At 30.3% G+C, this 18,102-nt stretch overlaps 1 protein-coding gene across 2 annotated transcripts; it reads left to right on the forward strand.

The window, feature by feature from the left end:
- The first annotated feature begins 862 nt into the window (after window positions 1-862).
- LOC143070682 (uncharacterized) lies at window positions 863-11,763 on the forward strand. 2 transcript variants are annotated; one of them, XM_076244882.1, is made up of 5 exons: window positions 863-1,001; window positions 1,769-1,977; window positions 4,723-4,752; window positions 6,466-6,573; window positions 10,659-11,763. In XM_076244882.1, exons 4-5 carry the CDS (start codon window positions 6,484-6,486, stop codon window positions 10,986-10,988), a joined length of 420 nt encoding a protein of 139 aa, XP_076100997.1. In that variant the 5' UTR covers window positions 863-1,001; window positions 1,769-1,977; window positions 4,723-4,752; window positions 6,466-6,483; the 3' UTR covers window positions 10,989-11,763. The 2 variants fall into 2 exon arrangements, with proteins under 2 accessions (XP_076100997.1, XP_076100996.1); XM_076244881.1 differs by lacking the exon at window positions 4,723-4,752.
- The last annotated feature ends 6,339 nt before the right edge of the window (window positions 11,764-18,102 follow it).

Consider the following 18,102-nt stretch of genomic DNA (forward strand, 5'->3'; position numbering starts at 1 on the left):
GCATCAAGCGTTTGTTTGTTTAGGAACATCTAGCTCAGCCCTAGTTTTTGTGGGGTTCATGTTGTTCATTTTGACTTTGTGTCTAGCGTAGTGTGGATTTGTGTCATTCGTTTCATTGCTCCTAATTGTGTCTTGACTCTACCGTCACAATAATTTTCTTTAGAAGCAACTGAGGTAACACTTATTGAAAAGAAAATGTAAAATAACGTAATTGAGCAGAATTAACAAAACCTAATAGTAAAAATATATAGTATTTAGATCTAGTATTGAATAAAAGTTATTTGTTTTTGAAGTATTAAAATTATTGAAAAAACAATTTTAGTTTATTATTTAATCTCTTTTGCATTCATTCATTGACTTTCTGATTTGACCCTGTGGATAACAGAAATGTATGATGAGAATCGGCCGTACCTTTTAACTTTTCAAATACTTCATTTATTTTTAACAAAGAGATTTAAAACCCAGTAAGTATCTCTTTTATGAGAAAAACCTTCAATTTTGAATGGAATAAATACCACAATTATAAGTAAATAAATAAATAAAGACGGTTTCTTAATAGGTTGTTCAAAACGAATATAAAAAGAATGTACTATAGATTGCTTCAATGTCATTCCAAACTTCCTCTTTTATTGGGGAAATTATATGATATTAAATGCAAATATTTTTATATAACATTGATAATTTCAATTAATATCTTTAAAGTTATAATATCTTATATTAAACATTTATGGAAATTGCTTTTTTTTCAATATTTAACAGTTAATTTCCTTATACTTTTTTCTCAATTGTAGCTCCAGGTATCTGCGTTGTAAATTAGCGGAAGGACATGTCACATGACAAAATTGTTCTCGTAGAATCATTCTATTGGTCAAGTTGATGGTATGAACAGTAGTAGTTCCGAATAGGGTTAGGTCGGATAATTGTCGTTCAACTTGTCTGTAGTTTTGTTTTAAATTAAAATTGGAATATACGTTTCTTCCTGGCGGAAATTTCCGATTTTGGTAAGTATAACGACAAAGGATGGTTCTTTTATAAATAGGACTGTAGAAAGTCAGAATTACAATTATATAATTCAGCTTATAACAGGATACTTCAAACTCTTAAATATGAATTTCAAAAAAATATGTACATGTAAGTTTCAAAGGTAGTATAAACATTCGACATCCGCAAAATGTGATATCTTCTTATAGGAGATATGAACATGGTTTTTTTTAGTGGAGCAATAATTATATAACTGTATGAATTCAAATTGACACATTTAAAAAAAAATATTCTCAAATCTTTATTCCAAATTAATTTGATTTCACCAAAAATAATCCTCACAATTTTCTTAATATTACCTTACGATAATTGACTATAGGTAGTAATAATTGTCCCTACATTTTATTCTTTATTAAAATTGCCTTTAAAATTATCTTAGTAGTATATCACTTCGAATGTTCATCCCAAATAAAAACATTAACCTTTTCGTATTTAGTTTTATTGTTTTGTGTTTCATTTTTTAAAATTCGACAAATAGGTTTGTAAAAAAGATAAATATTTCTATATGGATAAAATATAGGTCAAGATCAATTATACAGAAGACTTAAACGTGAAATATATGAATGCATGACTGACAGCAGTAAAAAGACTGAGACAAAAAATAATTATCGTTATTTTGGAAGGAAATAAATCTAGCTGTCACGTATCAAATTATAATTTATATTATATGTTTCTTCTTATATATTTTTCTTTTACTAGATTATTTACAACATGATTTTATTTTCAGACTTTCTAATAATTTTTATTCAATTAACAATATTTGTTAATTCTGCAAGACACGTGTGCGGGGGAAACAGTCAGCTACAAGTCATTCATGATCTTTTTGGGGAAAACCCACATTCCAATAATGGACAGAAACTTGAACATACATTAAATACGTGTAGGAAAAAAGCCGGGTACTTAGAAATACATGCAAAGCAGCTTTTGAATAAATATGTAAGTTCATATTTATATATTGATATGTAATTATAATAACTTGATTACTATTTTTTATAATGGAAACATATATATATATATATATATACAACTCGTCTAAACATCAACCCAACAATGTTAGATCTGTAAATTTGCTTTCGCAAATTTTTGGTTCTTCCCTCGCCGGGATTCGAACCCATGCTACTGTGATATCGTGACACCAAATCGCCTGCACTGCAGCCGTCCCGCTAGACCACACGACCACCTGGGCTCTCATCTATATATATATATAAGACAGACGTTTTCTAGCAGTATGTCATCTGCCCGCATTTTTTTCAGTAAATTGCAATATCAATTGTGTGTTCTTGATGTTCTTAGTGGATTTTTTTCTCATGCAGTTTTTTATTCTATAAAATGATCTTGATCTTCATATGATTTTTCTTATACATAGAAAGTGCTATATTCATATTTGATTCATAATCCGAATCAAAATTAGAAAGTCCCTTTAAATAAACTTTCACATGAGTTTTATTACCATATAAACTTTATAACAACCGGGAATCGAACCCGAATAATTCAGTTGTTACATCCCGCTGATCTACGATTTCTACATTGACGTCTGAATGCATAGACAATGAATAATCTTCAATCAATCATTCGGATTTAGCTCTGGGTTTACCTATTTAAATAAAAGTGGGCTGATTGCTGATCGGTCACCTCTTTTAGAGAGCACCAACCAAAATCCTGGATTCATGAAGAGTTGTTAGCGTGTTAGGAATTCCGGTCCAGCCAAGTAGGAAAGGTCGATAACGGGGAAGGACTGAATTATTCGGGTTTCCAGGAATCCAAATTTACGTACTAGTGCAGTCTTGAAAATACATCATAAATGAAACGGCTATTTCTGTGAATCTGTATATTGCTAAATAAGCTCACCTTAGATATCAAGGCAAAACAGATGTACGCTAGATTTTGTTTTCAAATATGTAAGATGCAACGCACGCGCTAGTGAATTAATTATAGTCTTAAACGGTCATTTTGAAGTTATCATATTCTTAAAACTCTTAACAAATAAATCATTCAGTCATGTTCAGTTTGTCATTCATTTTTTAAGACTTATCCTCTGTGGTAACGTTGGCACTGTTTAGACAATTCACTTGCTGGCAATTCAGTACTTTTTAGTAATATGTTTATTTTAACAGGAGGTAAATAGCTATCTCTGAACAGTCTGAAAAAAGCTTGAACCGATGTTTATCGACATTAAGCGAATTATCTTAACAGTAATAAATTAAGCGTAGTAGATAAGTCTGAAAATATACTTCAAAACTGAAAATGACAATATCATTTATTGTTAAGTGATTGAAGAGCTGATCAGATCAAAATGACCGTTTCAGATTAAAATTGGTGTACTAGATCATTAAACACGATATCATAGAATCATTAAGCAAATGAAACATATATATTACATGAAAGTTTGAATACATGGCGCATATTTGTGTTAATTGAACCAAGGAGGTTATATTAAAAGGAGAGTGAACACTCTGCTTGATACAAAATTAGCATCCCCAGGATAGCTGTTCGATCAGAGAAAAATTATAAAATTATAAAGAAACCGACATGTTTATCACCCACTTGACATGGCTCTTTGATGTACCGGGCTGTTACCGCGAGCAGTTCAGGGTGTTAGATAAATCGCATATGTCACGTGATTGTTATCAGTGACTGGGACATTAAAGTTCAGGTGTATTTTTAGTAACAGTGCAGTGCATAGGTGTTTATGATTTGGAAAAAGATTTGACGCGCAATTTCAAAATCAACCGTCTGTCTACGGTGAAAAAAGATAAAGAAATGACAAAGTTATGAGGGTTTAAAGGAAAGTTAATGAGCGATTTTTATTCAACACTACATTGCTTTAAACAAAGATTTTCGCTTCACCTGTCAATTTCTGTTGATGAGAATTGGCAGGTAATAATCATAGAAAATATACGAATATGCAAAGCACTTTAGTTACGGTGACCGGTAACGACCGGAAGGAATATTTACAATTGAAACATAAAGAAATTTATCGGGAACAACGTAAAAGTGACTTTCTGTTATGACTGTTGATATTAACATTGACGGCAATGAGACGGATATTAGTTTTTATTTCTATTGGTAATAAGTTTACTTTTAGCATAAACTTTTAATTTTTAATTACTTAATAAAAAATATCACAAAAAATCTGATTAACATTTCAATAATTGTATATCCGGTCAGTTTATGACACCTCGGGTGTTTCCGTTCTTACTCGGGTATGTAATTAGGACAAAATCTCCCTCTGTGACAGAGTCGATCTCAACTAATTAACACCCACTTACAGAAAAGTCGGTAACATTTTATGTGTAATTATCGTCTTTCGTCATCTCTCCTTCTAATATAACCTCCTTGATTGAACTCAGGACATGTCATTATCTGAGACTAAATATTCGAACAGTGGCTAAAAACTATCTTGCTGTATTATACTTTCACTGAAATGTCGATCTTTAAACATATTGATATTGATGAACAGACGTTGTAGTCTTTCCAGGAGGCAGGTGAGGTTTTGAACACAACACATGGTCCGTCATCTGGTGTTACTCTAATTAAAAAGAATTAGTGATTTTTTTATGTACCCAAAATATTCTACTCGCAAACCATTTGTGACTGGTAACGGTTATACCGTGTTTCAGTTCAGTTCAGTAGTATTTCAGAAATTTTTAAATGTATGAAATGTATATTTTATATAAATAGGAAAGAATTATATCAACATTTTATCAAGAGGTAAGATAGCGTGAATGCTTAACGTAATTTGTTCACTGCTTTTAAGTAGCTAATTGACTTAATCGCCATTCAGTTTCATCGGTTGAAGATGTCGTTCATTTCATATATATTGGGTTACATCGGAGATGGTAAAAACAAATCTTTTTTTTCTAAATCAATGTCTCTACCCTTAACCAGTTTTTAAATTTGATCCAGAAATCCAATTATTCCCTCATTTAATATCAAAATCGTAAAACTGAAAGGCAAATAAAAATAAGACTTTTGGTGGTCAAGATAATTAAGCGATATTTCGTTTGTAATTAACGAATTGAAGTTCTAAACTTATTTTGATTGGACGGTTTCTTAATCTTTTACAATCTGTGGTGTATGACTTTGATTAACAATATTTTTAACCAATCTAATATCTTTTCTGAACAGAAGATGTAGCGGTCTTTAAACAGACCCTGAATATCTAATTCTTTGATTTTAATCTGGTTAGATACAACGAATATTGGACACTAGTATGTCTAACAATCATATCAAATATTGAGTTTGATATATAACTCTTAACAATATATCTATATAAAAATAAACAAGTACAATGAGTTAAAACTTAACTTAATACTAACTATAGAAACTAAACAATCTGGACTAGATCTTATTTTAGTCCTCTAAGTATTGTTATTATGATTATGATGTATTATGATTATTGAAACAATCTGTTAATCTGACCATGTGTTTCTCTGCACTGACATTCCTTATCTGAATAATGTTAATTAAAAGTTTCCTTTCTCAATCATGAAAGTACAATCATTAAAGAGGCTTTCGAAATGAATAAACGTTTATAAGATGACGGAGAAGCTTCTTGGTATACATACGCTAAAAATATAACAGGGGCTTGAGAAGCAGATCCTGCATTGCCTGAAACTGTAAAAATGATAAGGATCTGATACAACTGAGAAATAACTGAAAAGTATTATAAAAATTATAGTAGTTATTATCTAATAATCTGACTACTATAAAGCGTGAAACCTTAATTGCAGAAATTACAATGAATGGATACATAGATAAATGATGATGAATGAAAGTGGTATATTATTTATAAAACAAAAATAAAATAAAAAGGCTGAAGTATTTTTTTGATATGATCATGAATATTCGAAAGAACCGATAAGTTATTTCAGGTGACAATGACAAAAAAAAAATATTAATAAAGACACTGAATTCATCTGCATCTCACCAAGAATTAGAACTGTTTTTCCTTCATAGAACAATCATAAGAACTGTTACTATGAAGTTCTATTGAAATATATATGTTTCTAGTTTACCATAATGCTTATTTTGTACTGTGTATGACCATCTTTTGATGTGCATTAAATTATATGTGTGTATTCTAAGTGTATGCTATGTGAGGATCTTTGTCTTCAGAAATAAAGATGTGTAATCAGGAGCGCAGGAGTCAATGGTGATAGTGGACCTATTACGTCAACCACGTTCAACAGTTCGGCGGGAAAATATTTTTGTCCAATACCATTTTTTTAACAAAAATATGTTTAAACTGACAGCTGTGATTGACTAACTTCTAGACAATAATGCAAAAAAATATCTTTTCGAAATTAACCACCACCACAACCACAATCTTTTTAGTCTACTACTTTTCCTCAGTGTATAATCCTCCTGTCCTAAATATTGAACTTTTACAATTTTTACTGATATTGTATTAATGCATTTTAGAGACAGTCAAGAATAATAATGAATAGTCAACGTATTTTATCAGCCGTTGCTCCTGACTGCATGAATTCTATAAGCACAGAACAACTAGAGAATGCTATATGGACAGAGGTATGGAGCTAAGCAATAACATTTTTATATTCGTGTGACGCACAGTTCGTAATTCTATTATACTATTTCTGTGAACTCGTAAATTAATTTTATATCTACGTTGTTATTTTGAGGTAAACATTTCGAAATGTACTTTTATATAATTCATCTATGAATTTCTCTGTCCTGAGTGTTCTTGGATTTACTTGTACTGTATTGTATTCCTGTCATGTCATGTTGTAATTTTAGCGGTATTTTCAGTTTTGCCATTTTTTTCTTAAAATGTCCTGTACCATGTCAGAAATATGGTAGTTGTTATCAAGTAGTTCGTTTCTATGTATGTTGCATTGGCGTTTTATTTTGTTCTTCAGTGTCTCTGTTGTTCCGTTGTTTTCCTCTCATGGTTTTTAAATGTCCTGTACCGAGTCAAAAATATGGCAGTTGTGATCAAGTAATAGGTTTCTATGTATGTTGCATTGGCATGAGGGTTTTTTTTTGCGCTTGTTCCGTTGTTTTCCTCTTATAGTTTATGTGTTTCCCTCGGTTTTAGTTTGTAACCTTGATTTTTCTCTCTCATACGATGTATGACTTATGAACAGCGGTATACTACTGTTGCCTTTATTTTTCAGAAATTCAAATATTTATAACTTTTAAAACAGGTTTTCCCTTTTGATTCGTGTGTTTTATTAACAATTTTTTTTTCTCAAGAAAATGGAAGTTGACTCTATAAACAACACCGGCGTTAAAAATTAGGATGTGATATTCCGTTTTAAATAAGACATCTACAATATACAGCCTTCTTTACTAATGTTAGCTACATGAAAGAATTTTGTAAAGGTTTAAATCAATTTGCTGTAACTAAATTACGTAGAATTCCTTTAGCAGAAGCATACGTCGTTTCACGTTAGTATAACAATATAACAAAATGCTAGTTACAACTGTGCATATCTCAAAATATATTTTAACATTTTACCTATTATGACTGACTGTTTTGCTCACAAATTGTTTTCAATATATTGGAATTTTGTGCAACTGTCATACTAGTTAGAGGTTTAGATAGGTATAAAAACCAGGTTGAATCCACCATTTTCTATATAAGGAAATGCCAGAACCAAGTCAGACATATAACAATTGTTTCCCATTCATTTGATATATTTGAGCGTTTGATATTTCCATACGATAACAGACTATTCAGTTTGAATTTAACTTGTAGTTTGGTATTTTTGCTTTTTTAATTTTGGTTACGTTTCTGTTTTTGTTTAGTTCCCAAGATATGATAGTGTTAAACTAAAGACACACAAGAACTATACCATTAGCAAAAATTAATACATATTGTAGTATGACATTTAACCATGAATGGTTTATGTTAGTATGGTCCAATGAAAACATCAAATAAAGGCGGACGTATTCCTTAAAATTAAAAAATATTAAGATTTAAATACTTAAATAATTAAAAAGAATTTTAATGTGCGTATTGTTATGCGTTTACTTTTCTACATTGGTTAGAGGTATAGGGGGAGGGTTGAGATCTCACAAACATGTTTAACCCCGCCGCATTTTTGCGCCTGTCCCAAGTCAGGAGCCTCTGGCCTTTGTTAGTCTTGTATTATTTTAATTTTAGTTTCTTGTGTACAATTTGGAAATTAGTATGGCGTTCATTATCACTGTACTAGTATATATTTGTTTAGGGGCCAGCTGAGGGACGCCTCCGGGTGCGGGAATTTCTCGCTACATTGAAGACCTGTTGGTGATCCTCTGCTGTTGTTTTTTATTTGGTCGGGTTGTTGACACATTCCCCATTTCCTTTCTCAATTTTATTGTATATATATTTTGCTATTCGGTCTCTTCAATATAACATTATAAAATAACTGTTTTCTCCTACACTTTCTGAAAAGGAGTAACAGTATTTATATCCATGTGTTGTGGGGTTACCGGTTTATGTTAAATGTATATAAGTCATCAATTGATATTCCCTGCAAAAACTCACTGGTAAAACCAAAACCATTGAGCGAGAATCAACTAGTAAAGTTCAGTACCCAAAAATTGCTTCTTCACATATAACCATGAATATTTTTTTCTATTTTTCGGTCTTTTTCATAAAATAAATTTCTGCTCCTTCCTATATAAGGGTAATTTTAAAGGATATTGGTTTTTTGTCACCCACTGTTCAAATTTATTGAGTATTCAAAACGTTTGTTCTAGAATATTACATAGAAAATACTTGTTTCTTTTTTCAAATAAGATTAACTATTATGAAACTAAGGTTTCAAGTCCCTCAGGCAAAGTTGGCGTTAGATGAGTTTGGCTATTTATTTTAGGTATTTTTGACATATAGCCCTTCAACGAATTTCGGTTCTTATACTTCTTCGGATTTCAAATATTTGGCTTTGAGCGTTCCTGATGAAGGTAAATCAAGAAAAACGCTTCGGACGCAATAAATTATTACACGTGTTGTTCTCCATTTTTGTGTATCTATTTTGAAAAAAATCATTTTTCTTTTCAAGCTAACTAAAAATCTCAAAGGGATCTCTTAAATAGAAGTAACAATATTTGTAATACTGCCTAAAAAACAAAAGTAAACATCAAAGGTTTGTGGTGTATTTTATCTACGTCCGACTTTCAAAGGAAGGCATTAACTTTTAATTTCATTTGGAGTACGTCATATATATGAAAATGTACTATAGCGTCCTAAATGAAAATGTACTAAAGAGTCATATATGCAAACGAACTAAAGCGTCCTATATGAAAATGCAGAACAGTCATTTCAAAGATCTTTTTTAAGATTTTTTTTCGACAAAATACCAGTCCTTTTCAAGATATAATGATCAGAACATTATCACACTTACATGGATTCAAAAATGTATGTCTAATTCGATTTGGTTTTTATAGGCTTTGATCTATCTAGACGTTAGAACATACTCATCCGTTCTTATCCTCGGGTTTTAAATATTCATAAAAACATGACCAAGTATTACCCAACCTTTTTAAAGTTTCGCTTTGAAATTGTTACAAGTTTTGTTATCCCATGACTTTGTATAGCTTACGAACTGGTCTGAGATTTATTCATTGTTAAAGGATGTACGGTAACATGTAGTTGTTTATACCAATGTCCTTTGGTCTTTTAATAGACATATGCTCCATTAGCATATCTCCGTATTTTGAAATACGTATTGTTTTGAAAATGATGACGCTTTTCAGGTCCTTAATTACTATTCGAACGGAATTGTTAGTAAATACAAGAAAAACGTATGCCAATTATGATATTTAAAATTATGAAAAAGGAAATAATCAGGACATCATGCAAAAAAAGCATTCTTTTCAATAGATTTTAAAAGTTGTATATTCTCTATTAAATCTTTTTTTTCTAAAACTTGTTTTCCTTTTTTATTCATCACAAAATATTGTAAACTTCTTGGTCTTTCCATCCATTACTCATAAAAAAAAACATCGTCTTTTCCTGTAAATCTTAATGAAATAGAATGTCATAGTTATTTTTGAAAGACCAAGCGTCACAAATAGTGACGTATCTAAAACATTATTTATATTATACTTTATTCAAGCTAAACCACAAAATATTATCTATAAATAATAACAAAAAGGGGATTTTTTTTGTTGTTCTGGATGGTTACATTTAACCATTTAATATTTACAATTTTTGTAACTACTTTGATCTGAGAGTCACTGATGAGTCTTATGTATACTAAACGTGCGTCTGGCGTATTAAGTAATAAGCCAGTATCCCTTTTCACAAAAAATCTTAAGTGTAAAATTAATCTTACGATAAAAATATTTAGTTGAATTGATAAGGAATATTTTAGACTTAAGATAAATTTTACACTTAAGATTTTTTGTGAAAAGGGCCACATTTTTTTTCTTCAAATTTTTACATACTAGTACACCAAATTCGGAAAGAAAAGTACAACCTGTTCGAAAATACTATTGACCTTATTCACAAAGGAAGAAAATGTGGATGGATCAATGAGATATAAATATAAGATATATAAAAGCAATGAAAAAATAATTCAATAAACATCAACACTTTATATTCTAAGGTTCTTAATGTACATTTATTATATTTGCCTTTAATCTATTTTCTTAATTTTTAGACTGGAGCGTTGTTGCGTGAGCAGTTTATTATTTTTACAGAGATTATTGCAATTCTAACAACAATGGAGGATGAAGAATACAGTAATGAGAACACATATGAGTTATACCATGATTTAAGAACATTGCGATCCGATTCACAGCAATTATTATGCGAAATTTACATAGCAATTGACCTATCAGGAAGTCCAGTTCCTGATCGTGAACTTTCTGCTTCTGTACCCCTGTGTATTGCTACAGGACGTTTAGATAGATACGAAAGGGACTATTTCCTTATCAATAGAATTAAGCGTATATCGAAGTTGTTGCAGAACCAATATATTGAACTATAAGTTATCAAATTGCTTCAAAAGTATCAATGTCTGCATTCTTACCTTTAAAAAATGTAATGGGAGAAATTTCGTTTTTTTAAAAGATTTATCAAAGAAGTGGAGTTTTTTTGGGATCTAATATAATGTGAAAAAAAAACAATAATATAACAATACCTACATGTAAATTTGATTTCAAAAGTTAACGTTTAGGTGGATACCAAAAAGGAACTATTTCCTAATCAATATAACTAAACGTATATCATAATAAGTTCTTACGGAACCAATGAATTAAAGTATTGTTTAACACATTGATACAAAAAGTTGCAATGTCTCCATTTTTGTCTACCATCTTGCCTTTATATAATGGTTTTGCAAGATAAATTTGGAAATTTAGAAGTTTTATTAAAGAAGTCGGTTTAAGTGAGAAAGAGTGGGGATAAAATCAAAATATTTCAATCTATTCATGCAAATCTCATTTTCATTACAAACAAGTGTCACGACGTTTTTAAAGATTCATAAAACATTGGTTGTTCATGTAAAAGATGTAATACTCCGTTTGATCTCAATAAGTCTGCATATTATGTACTCAGCACTGCCATGTTGATATTTTATCTGTTTATTTTTAATTTTACTATTTATTTATTCATTGTCTATGTATTTTTTTTGTATACTATGTAAAACACATGTACCATTTTTTTTGTGAAAACCTTCTCTGGTTAAGAGAATACGACCCTTGTAGCAACTAAGTTGCAATTATTTATATCAAATCATGTATTAATACAGTGTAGTTCTATATTCGAGTTTGTGGTAAAAACAAATTAAATAAATGCTAACAGTTTATTCATTGTATAATGAGTATTCACTATGTTTCATTGTATAATGTGTCTTCACTATGTTTCATTGTATGATGTGTATTCATTGTGTTTCATTGTATGATGTGTATTCATTATGTTTCATTGTATGATGTGTATTCATTATGTTGTATGATGTGTATTCATTATGTTTCATTGTATGATGTGTATTCATTATGTTGTATGATGTGTATTCATTATGTTTCATTGTATGATGTGTATTCATTATGTTGTATGATGTGTATTCATTATGTTTCATTGTATGATGTGTGTTCATTATGTTGTATTATGTGTTTTCATTATGTTTCATTGTATGATGTGTATTCATTATGTTTCATAGTCCAAATTCTAGTCTTGACATTTATAACAATTAACATTTTTTCTTATTTATATTTTAGAATACTTGCAACGTGATCATCTTTCCTAGTCTTTATACGTGATATATTTTTATATTAAACTTTTTATGAATATTCTATAGTCTTCATTTGAGTATTAATATCTACACTGTCAAAAAGTATATTATTTGGGAATCCGAAATACCAATAGTGAAAACATGGATTTTTTGGAAAGTATACATAGAATTTTTTATATCTGATGTATTGCAAATCTCAATTACTTTGTTACTAATAAGAAACCGTCTGTATTCTTGATAAGAGCCATGTCGATTAAAAAAATCAATTGTCGGGACTTCTAAAAAAAGGTTCACACAGAACAATATAAAAGTTTATCCATTTGTATAGCTCATACAAATAAATCTTATATTTTCCTTCAGGTCTAAATACATTGTTTGTATATCTAGATCTTTGACAGAGACACTAAGCCAGCTGCTAGATTTTGTCATTGTTATTTTTTCAAGATCTGTTGGCTCCTCGGATATCCGTCATCTTTGTAGAAAAAAAAAACATCTGTTCAGAAAACAATGTAGAATTATAGAAAACCAAAAGACTTGTCTGGTAAATAATTACATTAAATGTATGTTTCGTTATAATACACTATTTTGTTTGGCTAACAGCAATCTCGCGTCATTCGGAAATTAACATTCATTGCACAATGAAATGTTAAATCCATGATGACACAATAAAGTGCACAGCTAACTATAGTGCCTAACAAGATTTTGTGAGGTAGACGAAATTGACTTTAAAACGATCGTATTGACTTTTGATGTCCAGAAATAGGCAGATCGAACATATTTTGACTTATTTACTGACTTTTTAAGTTTGGGATTAATTGTAATTAACACTTTCCAATGAGACTGAAAAATGCTTTTTTTTGTTATGATAAATAATAATTTTACCTGCCGTAGTCGTGCGTAAAATATATTTCGGCATTTCTCTTAAGAAATGACTTGTTTAATGGAACAAAACGTCTTATTTGTAAACTTTCTCTTTTATCTACACAATAGGCTTTTAAAAAATAATCTTTCAACTGTGTATTCAGAAAATTTTGTGAAAATAGAAGAAGTGGCAATTCTTACCTTTCATACCTTAACTTTCATTGATAAAACATAATATTGACTCGTCCAGTGTCCAGTTTGAAGGTAATTTTCGTTACCGTACACATTCATGCACGTTCTAATTAATCAATAGTCATGTATGAAAGGCATAAACAAGTTTGAAGGTAAACTAATAACAACTTAATCCAATCAAATTGCCTACGATTCAATAACAATGACCAGTCCACATCATAAAAATGTATAGGGGTAAACTGGGTAGGGAGAAAATGTCAGATATTTTAAGTTCATTATTTTGCAACAACGAATAAAAATTTATTAACCAATAGATTTGCTATAATTTCATAAACATGTCATTCTGTATTGGTATAGTTTTTGGATCTTTTATTTGCGTATTTAAGGCTGTAAAAAGTTTGGCCTTCAAAAGTCAACATAATCATTGACTTTATACAGAAAATTCGCCTTTTTAAAACATTGTATGTATCACGAATAATACGCGACAACAAAGTAAAATCATTTCTTAAAACACTGCAAAAAAAATCATTCTGATTGATCCAGTGGTATTGTCATAAATTGCGCTGGAGTGAACAGTGGTACAGCAAACGTCGAATTCCCTCACACAATGTTATCACACACTATAGTAAACAATGTAATTATAAGTATTGAATTCTTTTTCTAAAAATTTATAGTGTTTTAAAAAGCTTTGACCGTGTGCACATTTATAGAATTAAACACCTCCCGTGCTTCATATAAAATGTACTTCGGTCAACACTATTACACTTCAATGAATTTACAAAAAGAAGCGTTAAATTCTTAAATGAGGAACATAAGTTTAATCATTAACAATGTATAAGGGTTTATAATGACATTTACCTATCGACACTTCTGTCTTTTTATTGGTGTTTTTATCTACCTTATTTCGTAAAGAAATGGTGGTTTTAGGTTTTTTTTTAAAGATCTTTCCAATGAAATGTACAGCCCAAGGATAAAAAAGAAAGTTATTAATTTATGTTACTGAATACTACAAAAAAAATACCGTAAAACGCATTAAGCATTTCATTTACACTTTAATAAACGTGTTCTTAGTTAAAAGAAGAAATTTTATTTATTAATAAGCTGCATTTAAATCTTCATATTTATTTTACTATCTTTCAATCACAAATAAATCTCAATTTACTAAAATTTAATCTTTTGGATCAAAGGTAATGTTACCGAAAAAAACACATTTTGACGTTTAAATATTTTGATCTTTTTAATGTTATCACTTCAAGCTTATTCAATAGAAGGGTTGACACTAGTTGTTGGAGCTATTATTTCTAATCAAGATACAATTTTATAAAGAGTATATAGTATATTTAGGATGACTTTCTAAACAATTTGAATAGCGGTATACTACGTATACTGTTGCCTTTATGTATTATTGTAAAAAGTTGTATATACAATTCAAGTACCCTAGAGTTTTAGAAACTAGTGCATAAATCAATGGACCTTGTACTTTTAACGATTTTTCATGTAAAAAGTAAATCACAAAAATACTAAACTCCGAGGAAAATTCAAAACCGAAAGTCCCTAATCAAATGGCAAAATCAAAGCCTAAAACACATCAAACGAGTGAACAACAACTGTCATATTCCTGACTTGGTACAGGCATTTGAAAATGTAGAAGACGGTGGATTGAACCTGGTTTAATAGTATGGTAATCAACTTTAAATGCAAAGTTGAAAATCTTAAATACGAAGTCCAAAAAAAGAACGAAACTCACGCCTGGCGTTCTAAATACTATAAAAGTAATAAGCGTAGTATTCTTGATGAGTTTTTGTTTTAGTTTGTATACCCTAGCCGTATTGGGCACAACTTTCTGGAACTTTTGGTCCTCAATGCTCTTCAACTTTGTACTTTTTTTGGCTTTCAAACTTTTTCCATCAGAGCGTCTTTATTTAGTCTTGCGCGGACGAGGCGCGCGTCTGGCGTATTAAATTTTAAACTTGGCACCTTTTGTTGGCTATTGTTCGTGTGTTTTTCTGTCCTATATGTTCTCCTATTTATTTGTATTGTACTCCTATCGTGTAATGTTGTCATTTTAATGTTATAATTAGCATTGTCATACAAGCGGGAAGTTTGGCATGCCAAAAAAACCAGGTTCAACCCACCATTTTTTTTTTATTAAAATGTCCTGTACCAAGTCAGGAAAATGGCCATTGTTATATTATAGTTCGTTTCTGTGTGTGTTACATTGTAATGTTGTGTCGTAGTTTCCCTCTTATATTTGATGTGTTTCCCTCAGTTTTAGTTTGTTACCCGGATTTTTTTTTTCGCAATCGATTTATGAATTTCGAACAGCGGTATACTACTGTTGCCTTTATTTATAGACTGATTTTTTTGCCTCACAATAGGCATACCATAGACTCTTCAAATAGTTGTTGCAATGTATCTTTACGATGAGAGAGTTTGGAACTCTCCTTACGGGAGTTGTCGAATATAGCATCCTTATTTTGACTGTACCTTGTTGCATATTCATACAGCTTTTAAAAGCTCATCCTTTGCATGTGGTTTATAATGCTTCAGCATTCAAGTCAATTTTAAAAAAATGTTTTCAGTCAACTAATGAGAATTAAAACAGATATATAGGAAATTTGAAAATTAAAATTTTACGAAGAATAATTGTTACGAAATGTAGAAAGTTGAGAAATAATGATTATAGATTCATAAAATAATAATGCATCAATAGTACATTTAAAAAGGTCACAAAAACTAAGACAACCACATACATCCAATTTCTTATAATACAAGTTGTATACAAATAACAAGACATGGTACACATCATGTTATGTTATCCTCAAACAAATATTGGCTATCAAAGCATAAATGTTTCTCAAGATCTATAAACACCCGAATACACTGTACATAAATACATATTCTAATGTATTAGTTGTTTTCTTTTAAATTAAACAAGGAAAATTGTTTCACCCTTTTACTAACAAAAATATCATTACGTTTCCTGTAAATCATAAAGTATATTTGTGATTTATATTGAAGTTTATAAGTATTCCTGTACGCGTATTCTTCTTCTTAACTGGTAACATAAAATATCATCTGAATGGTTAACATTTTTAAAGGTAATGTATGTTCTGAATGATTACACTTGAATAATATCATTATATATATGTTCATCACTTTTTAATATATTATAATGATATTAAAAAACGATGCTTTTTCTAAACCTGCTGAAAACAATTTAAAAAAAAATCTTTGCATAGATTGAAAAAAGACAACATATGAAGATGTCAGTCAAATATAACGTGGAAATGTGTGAAAGAAGAAAAAAAAGAGGTAACAGGAGAGCAAACATTAATGTGTGTTCATGTTTTGGTATAATAGTTGGCTGATTGCAGGATAATACTACATTTCACCATCTTTAAGGTCATAATATGCATCCAATATAGTTGCGTTTTAATCAATTTCAGTTTGTCTTTTGTTTTTTAATTCATGGAAATTGCTGTGAGAACTATTTAAAATCATCAAAGATAATGTTTTATCTTCAACAACTACGTATACCGAGCATTTAGAACACAATGATGAGAACATATTTAAGTTATTCCACCATTTAAGAAATATAGTTTTTCCACATTTCAAACGCAAGCCTTCGATCTCTATTGTTTTTTAATTGTGTTTCATATACTATAACATGTTGTGAGTTTTAACAGTATTAATGAACATTGTAAAGTCCTAGATTACGTCGAAAATTTGCCCCTGTCATCAGGTATGCGGAGTATTCGATTCCTTCATCGTACGTTTTTTTGTTATACAATTAACTTTTGGAATATGGCATAACAAGTTGCCGAATATACTAGACTGACCGTAGGTAAAATTGAACCGTTTATGCAGCGAATATATCACCCCGCTCTACCACGATTAAGATTCGCCGAAGAACTTGTTGTCAACCAGCTGTAGCATTGACGAATATAACAGCACTACAGAATTTAAAATAAACGAGTTCTTACAATCTCAAGTTGTTTTTTTAAAACTCACATATTGGATAGATTTTTAAGTTGTTTGAGAGAAAAATGAATTATCTAGTATACCTCGTACACACTATGCCTTTAAAATCCGGGTTTGACCAGAATTTGTGAATCCGGGTTAAACTAAGCCAGTGTGAACGCCTTAACCCAAGGTGAATCCGGGTAACGAAATTTGTGGTTTAAAGAGAAGAGGAGAATTTAGCTCATAATATATATATTAGGATTGAAAGAAAGATACAACAGGAGCTTGACTCATCCACTCAGAATACCCATATAATGTTGGACTACCAAATTGGAACCTATTTTTTGCATGAACCCCCTGAGGGGTTCATGCTTATATATTGGCGAGTTTTGGATGTGTCTATGGGCCACTCGAGGCTCTCGGCCGGAAGTCAGAATAAAATTCTAGGAACGTCTCGAAAGTTTTCGGTCATTTATAAAGGTCTTAACAGGTTGTTATCTACGTCTTTGATATGGTCCCTTGATGGCCCTTGACGACGCAATTATATTTGTTTTCAAACGACCACTGTACATTGTGTGTATCTGGGTCAATTATAACGTGGTATTGTATGTTGTCTCTAATTATGTTTGAAGATTTAACCACGGGATACTGACCGATACTGAGTGTGTATTTCATCCTAGACTTACGGGAGAGAAGATTCTGGTTAAAATATTAATATTAGATCGGAAAACAGAAAGATAATATTCTTATCAAAAGTATTCAATTCAATCGGAATCAAAGAAAAATATACAAAATATATACTGTATTTATGTTTCTGAAGAAACTATAACAATGATTGAAATCAGAATATTTT

This window comes from Mytilus galloprovincialis, chromosome 4, assembly GCF_965363235.1.
Source record: "Mytilus galloprovincialis chromosome 4, xbMytGall1.hap1.1, whole genome shotgun sequence".
NCBI classification, from domain to species: domain Eukaryota; kingdom Metazoa; phylum Mollusca; class Bivalvia; order Mytilida; family Mytilidae; genus Mytilus; species Mytilus galloprovincialis.